Source organism: Bombina bombina, chromosome 12, assembly GCF_027579735.1.
Source record: "Bombina bombina isolate aBomBom1 chromosome 12, aBomBom1.pri, whole genome shotgun sequence".
NCBI lineage: Eukaryota > Metazoa > Chordata > Amphibia > Anura > Bombinatoridae > Bombina > Bombina bombina.
The window spans coordinates 11,821,664-11,835,382 of record NC_069510.1 but is presented as its reverse complement, the minus strand read 5'-3'; the positions used below and the strand labels follow the sequence as shown (position 1 = coordinate 11,835,382).

Here is a 13,719-nt window from a genome sequence, read left to right as displayed (position 1 = left end):
CAATATTCATATTTAATAAAGAGTTTAACTTTGTATTAACAGTAGATATTTGGGACATTCCAATGTTCTGTATATATGTGTTTATATATATATATATATATGTGTGTGTGTGTATATATCTGAATGCTACAAGCAGCCGTCTTCGTCCGAAGGATCCGAATGCCACGAGCTGCTGCCCTCTTCTGAAGGACCCGAATGCACACGTCTAATATGTGTAGTATGATGTGCTTCTGTATTTTGTTTGTGTTCTAGGTTCTGGCTCTGTGGGGCTTTTGGAACGTTTATACTTTTGTATTCTAGGAACTCAGACATTTGCTATTTTGACAATGTGGATTAGTTTGACTGTGTTTTCCAAAAGAAATGAATCCACGCTGATAATTTGTTCTGTATTTGACCTTTGGCATGACTGGGTTTTCCTTGAGACATTATGCTGACAATTTGAATTAATATTGTATTTGTCTACGCTCCTCCTGTTTCGCTTTATATGTTTGCCTTTGTCTGTGAACATGTCTTTGTTAAATACATGTTTTCAAGACCAATAACAGAATTTATGCTTACCTGATAAATTACTTTCTCCAACGGTGTGTCCGGTCCACGGCGTCATCCTTACTTGTGGGAATATCTCTTCCCCAACAGGAAATGGCAGAGTCCCAGCAAAGCTGGCCATATAGTCCCTCCTAGGCTCCGCCCACCCCAGTCATTCGACCGAAGGACAGGAGGAAAAAATAGGAGAAACCATAGGGTGTCGTGGTGACTGTAGTTAGAGAAAATAATTCATCGGACCTGATTAAAAAACCAGGGTGGGCCGTGGACCGGACACACCGTTGGAGAAAGTAATTTATCAGGTAAGCATAAATTCTGTTTTCTCCAACATTGGTGTGTCCGGTCCACGGCGTCATCCTTACTTGTGGGAACCAATACCAAAGCTTTAGGACACGGATGAAGGGAGGGAGCAAATCAGGTCACCTAAACGGAAGGCACCATGGCTTGCAAAACCTTTCTCCCAAAAATAGCCACCGAAGAAGCAAAAGTATCAAATTTGTAAAATTTGGCAAAAGTGTGCAGTGAAGACCAAGTCGCTGCCTTACATATCTGATCAACAGAAGCCTCGTTCTTGAAGGCCCATGTGGAAGCTACAGCCCTAGTGGAGTGAGCTGTGATTCTTTCAGGAGGCTGCTGTCCGGCAGTCTCATAAGCCAATCGGATGATGCTCTTAAGCCAAAAGGAAAGAGAGGTAGAAGTTGCTTTTTGACCTCTCCTTTTACCAGAATAGACGACAAACAGGGAAGAAGTTTGTCTGAACTCTTTTGTAGCTTCTAAGTAGAATTTTAGAGCACGGACTACATCTAAATTGTGTAGCAAACGTTCCTTCTTTGAAATTGGATTCGGACACAAAGAAGCTACAACTATCTCCTGATTAATATTTTTGTTGGAAACAACCTTTGGTAGAAAACCAGGCTTAGTACGCAGAACAACCTTATCTGAATGGAACACCAGATAGGGTGGAGTACACTGTAGAGCAGATAACTCTGAAACTCTTCTAGCAGAAGAAATAGCAACCAAAAACAAAACTTTCCAAGATAACAACTTAATATCTATGGAATGTAAAGGTTCAAACGGAACCCCTTGAAGAACTGAAAGAACTAGATTTAAACTCCAGGGAGGAGTCAAAGGTCTGTAAACAGGCTTGATCCTAACCAAAGCCTGAACAAATGCTTGAACATCTGGCACAACTGCCAGTCGTTTGTGTAGTAGGACAGATAAAGCAGAAATCTGTCCCTTTAGAGAACTCGCAGATAATCCTTTATCCAAACCTTCTTGTAGAAAGGAAAGAATCCTAGGAATCTTTATCTTATTCCATGGGAATCCCTTGGATTCACACCAGCAGATATATCTTTTCCATATTTTATGGTAAATCTTTCTAGTTACCGGTTTTCTGGCTTGAACCAGAGTATCTATCACGGAATCTGAAAACCCACGCTTTGATAGAATCAAGCGTTCAATCTCCAAGCCGTCAGCTGGAGGGAGACCAGATTTGGATGTTCGAATGGACCCTGAACAAGAAGGTCCTGGCTCAAAGGTAGCTTCCATGGTGGAACCAATGACATATTCACCAGGTCTGCATACCAAGTCCTGCGTGGCCACGCAGGAGCTATCAAGATCACAGAGGCCCTCTCCTGTTTGATCCTGGCTACCAGCCTGGGAATGAGAGGAAACGGTGGAAACACATAAGCTAGGTTGAAGGTCCAAGGCGCTACTAGTGCATCCACTAGAGTCGCCTTGGGATCCCTGGATCTGGACCCGTAGCAAGGAACCTTGAAGTTCTGACGAGACGCCATCAGATCCATATCTGGAATGCCCCATAGTTGCGTCAACAGGGCAAAGATCTCCGGGTGGAGTTCCCACTCCCCCGGATGGAATGTCTGACGACTCAAATAATCCGCTTCCCAGTTTTCCACACCTGGAATGTGGATCGCAGATAGGTGGCAGGAGTGATTCTCCGCCCATTGTATTATTTTGGTCACTTCTTTCATCGCCAGGGAACTCCTTGTTCCCCCCTGATGATTGAGATACGCAACAGTCGTCATGTTGTCTGATTGGAATCTTATGAATCTGGCCTTTGCTAGCTGAGGCCAAGCCCTGAGAGCATTGAATATCGCTCTTAGTTCCAGAATGTTTATCGGGAGAAGAGACTCTTCCCGAGACCACAGTCCCTGAGCTTTCAGAGATTCCCAGACCGCGCCCCAGCCCACTAGGCTGGCGTCGGCCATGACGATGACCCACTCTGGACTGCGGAAGCTCATTCCCTGGGATAGGTGATCCTGGGTTAGCCACCAACGGAGTGAGTCTCTGGTCTTCTGATCTACTTGAATCACTGGAGACAAGTCTGTATAGTCCCCATTCCACTGTTTCAGCATGCAAAGTTGTAATGGTCTTAGATGAATTCGCGCAAAAGGAACTATGTCCATTGCTGCAACCATCAATCCTACTACTTCCATGCACTGAGCTACGGAAGGACGAGGAATAGAATTAAAAACTTGACAAGCGTTTAGAAGTTTTGACTTTCTGACTTCTGTCAAGAAAATCCTAATTTCTAAGGAATCTATTATTGTTCCCAAGAAGGGAACTCTTGTCGACGGAGACAGGGAACTTTTTTCTATGTTCACCTTCCATCCGTGAGATCTGAGAAAGGCCAGAACGATGTCTGAGTGAGCCTTTCCCTTTGAAAGAGACGACGCTTGTACTAGAATGTCGTCCAAGTATGGTACTACTGCAATGCCCCTTGGTCTTAGAACCGCTAGAAGGGATCCGAGTACCTTTGTGAAAATCCTTGGAGCAGTGGCTAACCCGAATGGGAGGGCCACAAACTGGTAATGTTTGTCCAGAAAGGCGAACCTTAGGAACTGATGATGTTCTTTGTGGATAGGGATATGTAGATACGCATCCTTTAGATCCACGGTAGTCATAAATTGACCTTCCTGAATTGTGGGTAGAATCGTTCGAATGGTTTCCATCTTGAACGATGGTACTCTGAGAAATTTGTTTAGGATCTTTAAATCCAGGATTGGTCTGAAAGTTCCCTCTTTTTTGGGAACTACAAACAGATTTGAGTAAAATCCCATTCCTTGTTCCGCCGTTAGAACTGGGTGTATCACTCCCATCTTTAACAGGTCTTCTACACAATGTAAGAATGCCTGTCTCTTTATTTGGTTTGAGGATAAGTGAGACATGTGGAACCTTCCCCTTGGGGGTAGTTCCTTGAATTCCAGAAGATAACCCTGAGAAACTATTTCTAGCATCCAGGGATCCTGAACATCTCTTGCCCAAGCCTGAGCAAAGAGAGAGAGTCTGCCCCCCACTAGATCCGGTCCCGGATCGGGGGCTACTCCTTCATGCTGTTTTGTTAGCAGCGACAGGCTTCTTGGCCTGCTTACCCTTGTTCCAGCCTTGCATCGGTTTCCAGGCTGGTTTGGTCTGTGAGGTATTACCCTCTTGCTGAATTAGAGCCCGGTCCGTTACTGAAATTACGAAAGGAACGAAAATTAGACTTATTCTTGGCTTTGAAAGGCCTATCTTGTGGGAGGGCGTGGCCCTTACCCCCAGTGATGTCTGAGATAATCTCTTTCAATTCTGGCCCAAAGAGAGTTTTACCCTTGAAGGGAATATTAAGCAATTTTGTCTTGGATGATACATCCGCTGACCAAGACTTTAGCCAAAGCGCTCTGCGCGCCACAATTGCAAACCCTGAATTTTTCGCCGCTAATCTAGCTATTTGCAAAGCGGCATCTAAAATAAAAGAGTTAGCCAACTTAAGTGCGTGAACTCTGTCCATAACCTCCTCATATGGAGTCTCTCTACTGAGCGACTTTTCTAGTTCCTCGAACCAGAACCACGCTGCTGTAGAGACAGGAACAATGCACAAAATGGGTTGAAGAAGGTAACCTTGCTGTATTAAAATCTTTTTAAGCAAACCCTCCAATTTTTTTATCCATAGGATCTTTGAAAGCACAATTATCCTCGATAGGAATAGTAGTGCGCTTGTTTAGAGTAGAAACTGCCCCCTCGACCTTAGGGACTGTCTGCCATAAGTCCTTTTTGGGGTCGACCATAGGAAATAATTTCTTAAATATAGGAGGGGGAACAAAAGGTATGCCGGGCTTCTCCCATTCCTTATTCACTATGTCCGCCACCCGCTTGGGTATAGGAAAAGTGTCGGGGTGCACCGGAACCTCTAGGAACTTGTCCATTTTGCATAATTTTTCTGGAATGACCAGGTTGTCACAATCATCCAGAGTAGATAACACCTCCTTAAGCAGTGCGCGGAGATGTTCCAATTTAAATGTCACAACATCAGGTTCAGCCTGTTGGGAAATTTTTCCTGAATCTGAAATTTCCCCATCTGACAAAACCTCCCTCATGGCCCCTTCAGATTGGTGTGAGGGTATGACAGAACAATTATCATCAGCGCCCTCCTGCTCTTCAGTGTTTAAAACAGAGCAATCGCGCTTTCTCTGATATGCAGGCATTTTGGATAAAATATTTGCTATGGAGTTATCCATTACAGCCGTCAATTGTTGCATAGTAATAAGCATTGGCGCGCTAGAAGTACTAGGGGCCTCCTGCGTGGGCAAAACTGGTGTAGACACAGAAGGAGATGATGTAGAACCATGTCTACTCCCTTCATCTGATGAATCATCTTGGGCAACTTCATTATCTGTGACAGTACTGTCCTTACTTTGTTTGGACGCTTTGGCACAATTATCACATAATTTAGAAGGGGGAGACACATTGACTTTCATACATATAGAACATTGCTGAAGGCACAGACATGTTAAACAGGCTTAAACTTGTCAGTAAAACACAAAAACCGTTTTAAAACAAAACCGTTACTGTCTCTTTAAATTTTAAACAGAGCACACTTTATTACTGAATATGTGAAAAAATATGAAGTAATTGTTCAAAATTTACCAAAATTTCACCACAGTGTCTTAAAGCATTAAAAGTATTGTACACCAATTTTCAGAGCTTTAACCCTTAAAATAACGAAACCGGAGCCGGTTACAGTTTTAACCCCTCTACAGTCCCAGCTACAGCCTTTGCTGCGACTCTACCAAGCCCAGAGGGGAATACGATACCAAATGACGCCTTCTAGGAACTTTTCCAACTATTTTAAGGTCCTCACACATGCATCTGCATGTCTTGCTCTCAAAAACAACTGCGCAGTAATGGCGCGAAAATGAGGCTCAGCCTACAACTGGGAAGGCCCTTCCTGACTGGAAAAGGTGTCTAACATAGTGCCTGACGTTAAAAAACGTTCCCCAAGTTTATAAATGTGAAATACCAGCATAAACATGTATAAAATGCCCAAATAAAGCAATCGATTTTGCCCATAAAAGTGTATACCAGTTTTATAGCCCATATTAAGCCCTTTATTCTGCTTGAGACTAAGAAAATGGCTTACCGGTCCCCATGAGGGGAAATGACAGCCTTCCAGCATTACACAGTCTTGTTAGAAATATGGCTAGTCATACCTTAAGCAGAAAAGTCTGCTAACTGTTTCCCCCAACTGAAGTTACTTCATCTCAACAGTCCTATGTGGAAACAGCAAACGATTTTAGTTACTGTCTGCTAAAATCATCTTCCTCTCACAAACAGAACTCTTCATCTTTTTCTGTTTCAGAGTAAATAGTACATACCAGCACTATTTTAAAATAACAAACTCTTGATAGTAGAATAAAAAACTACAACTAAACACCACATACTCTTAACCATCTCCGTGGAGATGTTGCCTGTGCAACGGCAAAGAGAATGACTGGGGTGGGCGGAGCCTAGGAGGGACTATATGGCCAGCTTTGCTGGGACTATTTGCCATTTCCTGTTGGGGAAGAGATATTCCCACAAGTAAGGATGACGCCGTGGACCGGACACACCAATGTTGGAGAAATCTAATTAAGGTCTAGATTACGAGTGGATCGCTATTTAGTGCTCCCGCGCTAACTATGCTAGAAGTAAGCTTTTTGTGCACGTCGGGTAGCGCGCATATTGTAAGTTGAAAGTAAAATGTTTTTAGCTTGTGCGCTAACACGATACACTCAAAAAGCCAAGCTTAGAATATTGTGCGCGTCAACATATAACCAGAAAGAAGTAAATGGTGCAACCCTACTTGCATGCTAACCGGATTGCATAATCTCAAGTGCGCTAACCTGACATAAAAGAGATGAATATTTCACTTTACAATGTTCTTCACATAGAAGAATATTTTCTATTTATTCATAAATACTTATTTCTACATATATCTGATGGTACAATATATATATATGTACATGATTACAAATAGGTATAGATATATACAGATATATATATAGGAATATCTAATATATGTTTTTTTATGTTTTAATCTACTTGACTGCAAAGGGCTCCAATGCCCTTATATATATGTCTGTATATGTATACATATAAATTTGTGTTTATATGTCTGTAAATACATATATACACACATATAAATACATATGTACACACACACACACACACATATACACATACACATATATATATAAATATGTATATACATAAACACACACACGCATGCACATCTTTAGACATGTATGTATCTTTATGCTAAAGCCTTTTTTTCCTCTAATACCTGAGATCTCATATCTTTGAGCCTTTATAAATCGTTTGCAATTTTTTTGTAATAATTTTTATTAGATTGTGTTATTAGTGTACCTGTACTTTTACGTGTAATTTGTGGTTTTTGTGCGACTTTTTATTCTAGCGCAACAGTTAACCAGAGCTTAAAAATCACGCTAACCCGAGGGGGTTAAATTCAATTGCGCTCGAGCGAACACGTTTCCGTATAACTTGTAATATGCGCTACTTCCGAAGCGTGCAAACAGGCACGATAAACCCGATAACGCTTGTGCGCAACTGTTAGCGCGCCACTCGTAACCTGTCCCTAAATGTTTTGTTTAAACTATTAATAAGGCCAAGCAGTTCTGCTTGTGTCATTTTATCATCAGACCGATAAGGAGACAAGCTGAGAGAGACAAAAAGACAGATCCCTAGAGAGAGAGAAGTACAGATATAGGCGACGAAAGCTATAAGGGGAGATATATGTCACATGAGAGGGATTATAGTTTGCTAAAGCTAATAATGATCTTTTCATGCACGTCTGTGAAAATGGCATCTTCACGTTATGTGCTTGTGATAGTATAAATAAACCGCATTTGCATATTTTCTGGGGGCTATAAGTAATTTCTGACACACAAGCCGTAAACTGGTTTCTAATTAAACAAACAGTGTACTCCTGCACTTAAGCCATAAAACATAGGATTCTAACGCAATAAACCCCCTCGGAAAACGGTCATTACCATATTAACTCAACTTCAGCTCAGCCATTAACTTAAAAACCAGTTATTGGCTGCTCTTAAACGTTATCTAAATATTATCCGGCGCTTTGCTTGTGTCTCATTTCTGATATATATTAAAACATTTCTTATTTAGTTTTTTTATTTCTTTGCTGTAATCACCATAGTATTTTTTTATGTTTCTTTCTAGTAAATTGTGTAAATAAAGAATCTGTACAGCACTGATTATATTTATTTGGTGCTTATACACATTTTTGCAAGACATAAAATATATGACATACTGCACATTTAAATGATCTGTGATATGTTTAGCACACAAAAAAACCATTCTTCTGTGTATTGTTGCTTTGTGTATGGGGAAACACTGTAAGGAAACCGTGGAAATGCTTAATTGATTGAAATCTATTTTTATTCTGATTGATGTAATCACTATGGGTAATGCACTCACTTCAGATTATCATCAGATTTATGACAGGCTGATTTTTAAAGGGAAATTATTCCAGATTTACAAGAAATTTTGTCTATGAATATTTGCGTTTTGAGGTTTAGAAACCTAAAGTTGTCAGACATGTCTAACCCCTCCCACGAGGGGCAGAGGTGTATTTAATAAGCATGTGAGATAGTCGGATCATTTTCAGGGCTAGAGGCCTGTACGTTGCAACTACTTATGATATGAAAAGACATTATCACTGAAGCGATCTCACGAATATTCTTATGTACAAATTGCTAAACACATATCGGAATCACACTTCATAGGAACTATTCTGAACACGTGTGAATAGAGCTGATACCTTTCTTATGTTTGTTTTCTATACTTACAAAATACTGTGTTCCTGCATGCAACCACTTACCATTTGCTTGGCTTTATGTCTAAGCTCCTCTGTCACCTTTCTCTGCTGCTCTTCCCAGAGATGTTGGTACCTGTTCTCCATGAGGTCAAATATGGGTGTTGATGGCCTGTAACAAGAAGAGGAACGTTATACACAAAGACACGTTCCGCACATATTCCGCCAGCTAACTGGTACAGGTCAGGGCATGTCTGTACCGCTGTTAGATCATGTAAAAGGGCATGTCTGTACCGCTGTTAGATCATGTAAAAGGGCATGTCTGTACCGCTGTTAGATCATGTAAAAGGGCATGTCTGTACCGCTGTTAGATCATGTAAAAGGGCATGTCTGTACCGCTGTTAGATCATGTAAAAGGGCATGTCTGTACCGCTGTTAGATCATGTAAAAGGGCATGTCTGTACCGCTGTTAGATCATGTAAAAGGGCATGTCTGTACCGCTGTTAGATCATGTAAAAGGGCATGTCTGTACCGCTGTTAGATCATGTAAAAGGGCATGTCTGTACCGCTGTTAGATCATGTAAAAGGGCATGTCTGTACCGCTGTTAGATCATGTAAAAGGGCATGTCTGTACCGCTGTTAGATCATGTAAAAGGGCATGTCTGTACCGCTGTTAGATCATGTAAAAGGGCATGTCTGTACCGCTGTTAGATCATGTAAAAGGGCATGTCTGTACCGCTGTTAGATCATGTAAAAGGGCATGTCTGTACCGCTGTTAGATCATGTAAAAGGGCATGTCTGTACCGCTGTTAGATCATGTAAAAGGGCATGTCTGTACCGCTGTTAGATCATGTAAAAGGGCATGTCTGTACCGCTGTTAGATCATGTAAAAGGGCATGTCTGTACCGCTGTTAGATCATGTAAAAGGGCATGTCTGTACCGCTGTTAGATCATGTAAAAGGGCATGTCTGTACCGCTGTTAGATCATGTAAAAGGGCATGTCTGTATCGCTGTTAGATTATGTAAAAGGGCATGTCTGTACCGCTGTTAGATCATGTAAAAGGGCATGTCTGTACCGCTTTTAGATCATGTAAAAGGGCATGTCTGTACCGCTGTTAGATCATGTAAAAGGGCATGTCTGTACTGCTGTTAGATCATGTAAAAGGGCATGTCTGTACCGCTGTTAGATCATGTAAAAGGGCATGTCTGTACCGCTGTTAGATCATGTAAAAGGGCATGTCTGTACCGCTGTTAGATCATGTGAAAGGGCATGTCTGTACCGCTGTTAGATCATGTAAAAGGGCATGTCTGTACCGCTGTTGGATCATGTAAAAGGGCATGTCTGTACCGCTGTTGGATCATGTAAAAGGGCATGTCTGTACCGCTGTTGGATCATGTAAAAGGGCATGTCTGTACCGCTGTTGGATCATGTAAAAGGGCATGTCTGTACCGCTGTTAGATCATGTAAAAGGGCATGTCTGTACCGCTGTTGGATCATGTAAAAGGGTATGTCTGTACCGCTGTTGGATCATGTAAAACTGCATTAAATGCCACAGAAAATAGCAGCAAATAAATATCAGACATATATTTTGTGCATAAAACCGGTTCTGACAATGAAGTGACCAGGAAATGCACATTTGTACACAACTCATCTCTCACTGACCAAAAGATCTGCACTCACAACTCTATTAGTGAGGAGGGACACCCCTCACAACAAGTACAATAAAACAATATTTGTATTTTATTTTTACCTATTATGGATAAGAAAAAATACCGTTTCAAAATAGATCAACACACAGGTTTATTTACTAATAAATATTTGGATTTCATCTAAGATTGTTGGCAACATATACTGAATGAAATTAATATTCTACTAAAACACAATAAATACAAAGAAGTAACCAGTTCGTATATCACTCGGCCTTCTTGAATGACATCACCAGATGTGCAAATTAATGCTCGTTGTGACATAAGTTTCAAAGTTGGAAGGTTTCAAAAATAAAAAAATTCTTCTAACAGCAGCAAGACCGACCCAATTGTGCTATGTGCAGCTGGAGACATTTAACAGGCTGCTCAGTAAATTCTATAAATGGCAGATAACTTTCAGAGCTTTCCTATTCCTTTATAAATTTGAAATATAGCACCAGGAAGAAATGTCACTGGCAGCCAAAAACAATAAAGAAATCACTGTCTTATGTGTAACTGGAAATCAAAAGGGGGAGGGATTAAAATATTGCTTTCTGAGTGCGCTATTGCTATGTATTTGTAATGGAAATCATGGGGGGGATAAAAACACTGATATGTTAGAGCTACTGACAATCATGGGGGGGGGATAAAAACACTGATATGTTAGAGCTACTGACAATCATGGGGGGGGGGGATAAAAACACTGATATGTTAGAGCTACTGACAATCATGGGGGGGGATAAAAACACTGATATGTTAGAGCTACTGACAATCATGGGGGGGGGATAAAAACACTGATATGTTAGAGCTACTGGCAATCATGGGGGGGGATAAAAACACTGATATGTTAGAGCTACTGGCAATCATGGGGGGGGGATAAAAACACTGATATGTTTAGGCTTACCATAATTTTTAGAGGTGAAACTGGGACCACCTGGCGCAGTGCCAGCGGGGGTGTGGTCAGGGGTGTGGTCAGGGGCGCGGCCAAGGGCGGGGCATTTGCCGACCGGAACTAATTTTTAAGTTAAAGATAAATTTGACAGTTAAAAATAAGAAACTAAACTCTTTTTTTCAAAAAAACATTTTATTAGTCAGGAGGTAATGTAAAACAAAAAAACACTTAGTGCAACATTAAGAACTTGCAAAATCCTCCTTAGGATGTGTCTCTATGCACCCCATAGATAAAATGACTTAATAATCGAAAATGCAATGCAATACACTCTCCCTTTTGTTAACAGAAAAATAAAACCATAACAATAAAATCAAAGTGAAATATATCTGTTTGGTGAATTTGAGGCCCAGATGTGGTGATTCAACATATTTTTCTTGACAGGTAATATTTTATTCAATCACTAGTACTTCCATATTTTTCACTTGAAACAACTTTTCTGAGAAATTGTTTGTTTCTTTTAATTTTTTCATAAAACTCTAAACAGCTTAAAGGCAAATTTATTTTAACCATCAAAAGACCCCTGACTGTAGCTTCCAACATTTGACCCCTGTCTTCTGACCATACATTATTAATTATAGAAAACACTCGTTCAACTGGTGCAGAAGTACCAGGAAGACAAAGAATGTATTCTACTAAAGCATTAAGATTTTGTACCAATATGTTTTTTTCTTTGCAATGGACAAAAAAATCTTTCCACTTTTCTTCATAATTAAAATTTTGTATTGGCCAAATTTCTTCCCTAGAAGCCCAAAAGCTCTTAGCAATAACCACCTCATCAAATAATTGATCAATGTTTATTGCTTGCTTGCCTATCTTTTTATTTATCGTAACTGCAGACTCTTCAACAGTTGGCCAAGATATGTCTCCAGAATTTAACCAGACAAAGTCTTCTGCCTGTCCAAAGCTTTCCTTCCATAGGTCTAGGTATGAAAGACATCTTTCATAAAATCTTTCAAATTCTCCCTTCACTTTTTCAATGTTACCACCATTTTCTTCAAGTTTTCTCAGCAAAGCCTTTGCTCCTTGAGGTATAAATTCACACTGTTTCCGTTCATTGATATTTGTAATCAATGTTTGCATTTCTAGTGTGACATCTGCTGCACTGGCATTGTTCTTTTCCATGACCAAAATCACTTTGTTGAAAAGGCTAAGTTGCCCGTGTACAAACCATAAATATATTTCACCACACTCATTGTCAAAGAATTGTTTTATCAATTCTGGGCAGTGTTCTTCAGAACAAAAGTAGGATTTCAAGCCCTCAAAAATGTAAAGAATTCTTTCAACTGCTGGCAGCATTGACAAAAATCTGGTATTAATGTAATAGTTTTTTGTATTCCACTCCGACAAAGTCACAAAATTCCTTTAAATGAGTTACACGAACTGTGTATATGTGAAAATATTTAAAAATTTTGACAACAAGTGCTTCAATGTCAATTGGTAATACGTCAACAGCTGTTTGGAGACAGTTGTGCACAATGTGTGCACCACAGCCAATGCCAACAAGGTCCCTTGCTAGTTTAGCTTTTAATCGGCTAAAAACATTGTTCTTGCCTTTTCGTTTTACACCGCCAAAATTTGTGTTACAATTGTCTCCACAAAATCCAACAACTTTTTCGTTTAACCCGTATTTGTCAATAACCGAGAATAAGGCATCAGTCAAGATCTCAGCCGTCTCACCAGGAACAGTTTGCATATCTAAAAATTTGACTTGTACCCCTTGACCAGGTATATAGTATCGAATCATGAAAGGTATCATTTTTACATCTTTTCTATTTGAAGCATCCATAGAAATTGTGACAAAATTTGCCACTGCTAGGTCTTCAGTAAGTTCAGATTTGGCCATTGGTGCAATAACATTCAAAATCACTGCTTCACATTTTGTTCGTGCCAGATGAAATTTTGGCTCAAAGAATTTTGAGACCAACTTTGACGAACAGTCAGATGTCTTGAAACTCAAGTCATGGGAAACTGTGTGAAAAGCAAAGGTAGCTTCTTTAGCGGCAATGAGAAGTTCCAATTCGGTTGTTTCTGAGCTTTTAAAAAAACTATCTACTCGTGATGATGTAGCAACTGAGGCAACACTCACCTTGTGTTTTTGAGTTTGCAAATGGTTTTTAATATCAGACCTCCCTCCGTGCGACACCGAGAACACTGCAAGATAATGATCACATTTTACCCTGTCCAAAGAAAGCTTTTTTAAAAAAGGGTATTCCTGTTCTAGTTCTTTGGTAAATGTGCATGCTCTTTTCGGCATATTAAATTAGAAATTTAAAACTACAAATAAAACTACAAAATCTTTGCCAAAGTAAAGTTCAAAATTTTGTGAATGTCAACAGTCTCTTGCACATGAGCTGTGACCACTGTGCAAAGTCCTAAGTGTTCCCCCTCAGCACCTCAGCTTCTTTGTCTCTATGGTAGGCTTCACCTT

General features: G+C 40.3%; 1 protein-coding gene across 1 annotated transcript in view; it reads right to left on the bottom strand.

Annotated features, from left to right (window-relative positions):
• Window positions 1-13,719, bottom strand: part of CFAP77 (cilia and flagella associated protein 77) — a 252,190-nt gene that overhangs the window by 32,787 nt on the left and 205,684 nt on the right. The window contains exon 5 of the mRNA XM_053695883.1: window positions 8,720-8,825. Within this exon, the coding sequence (XP_053551858.1) occupies window positions 8,720-8,825 (106 nt within the window). The remainder of the gene's footprint in view (window positions 1-8,719; window positions 8,826-13,719) is intronic.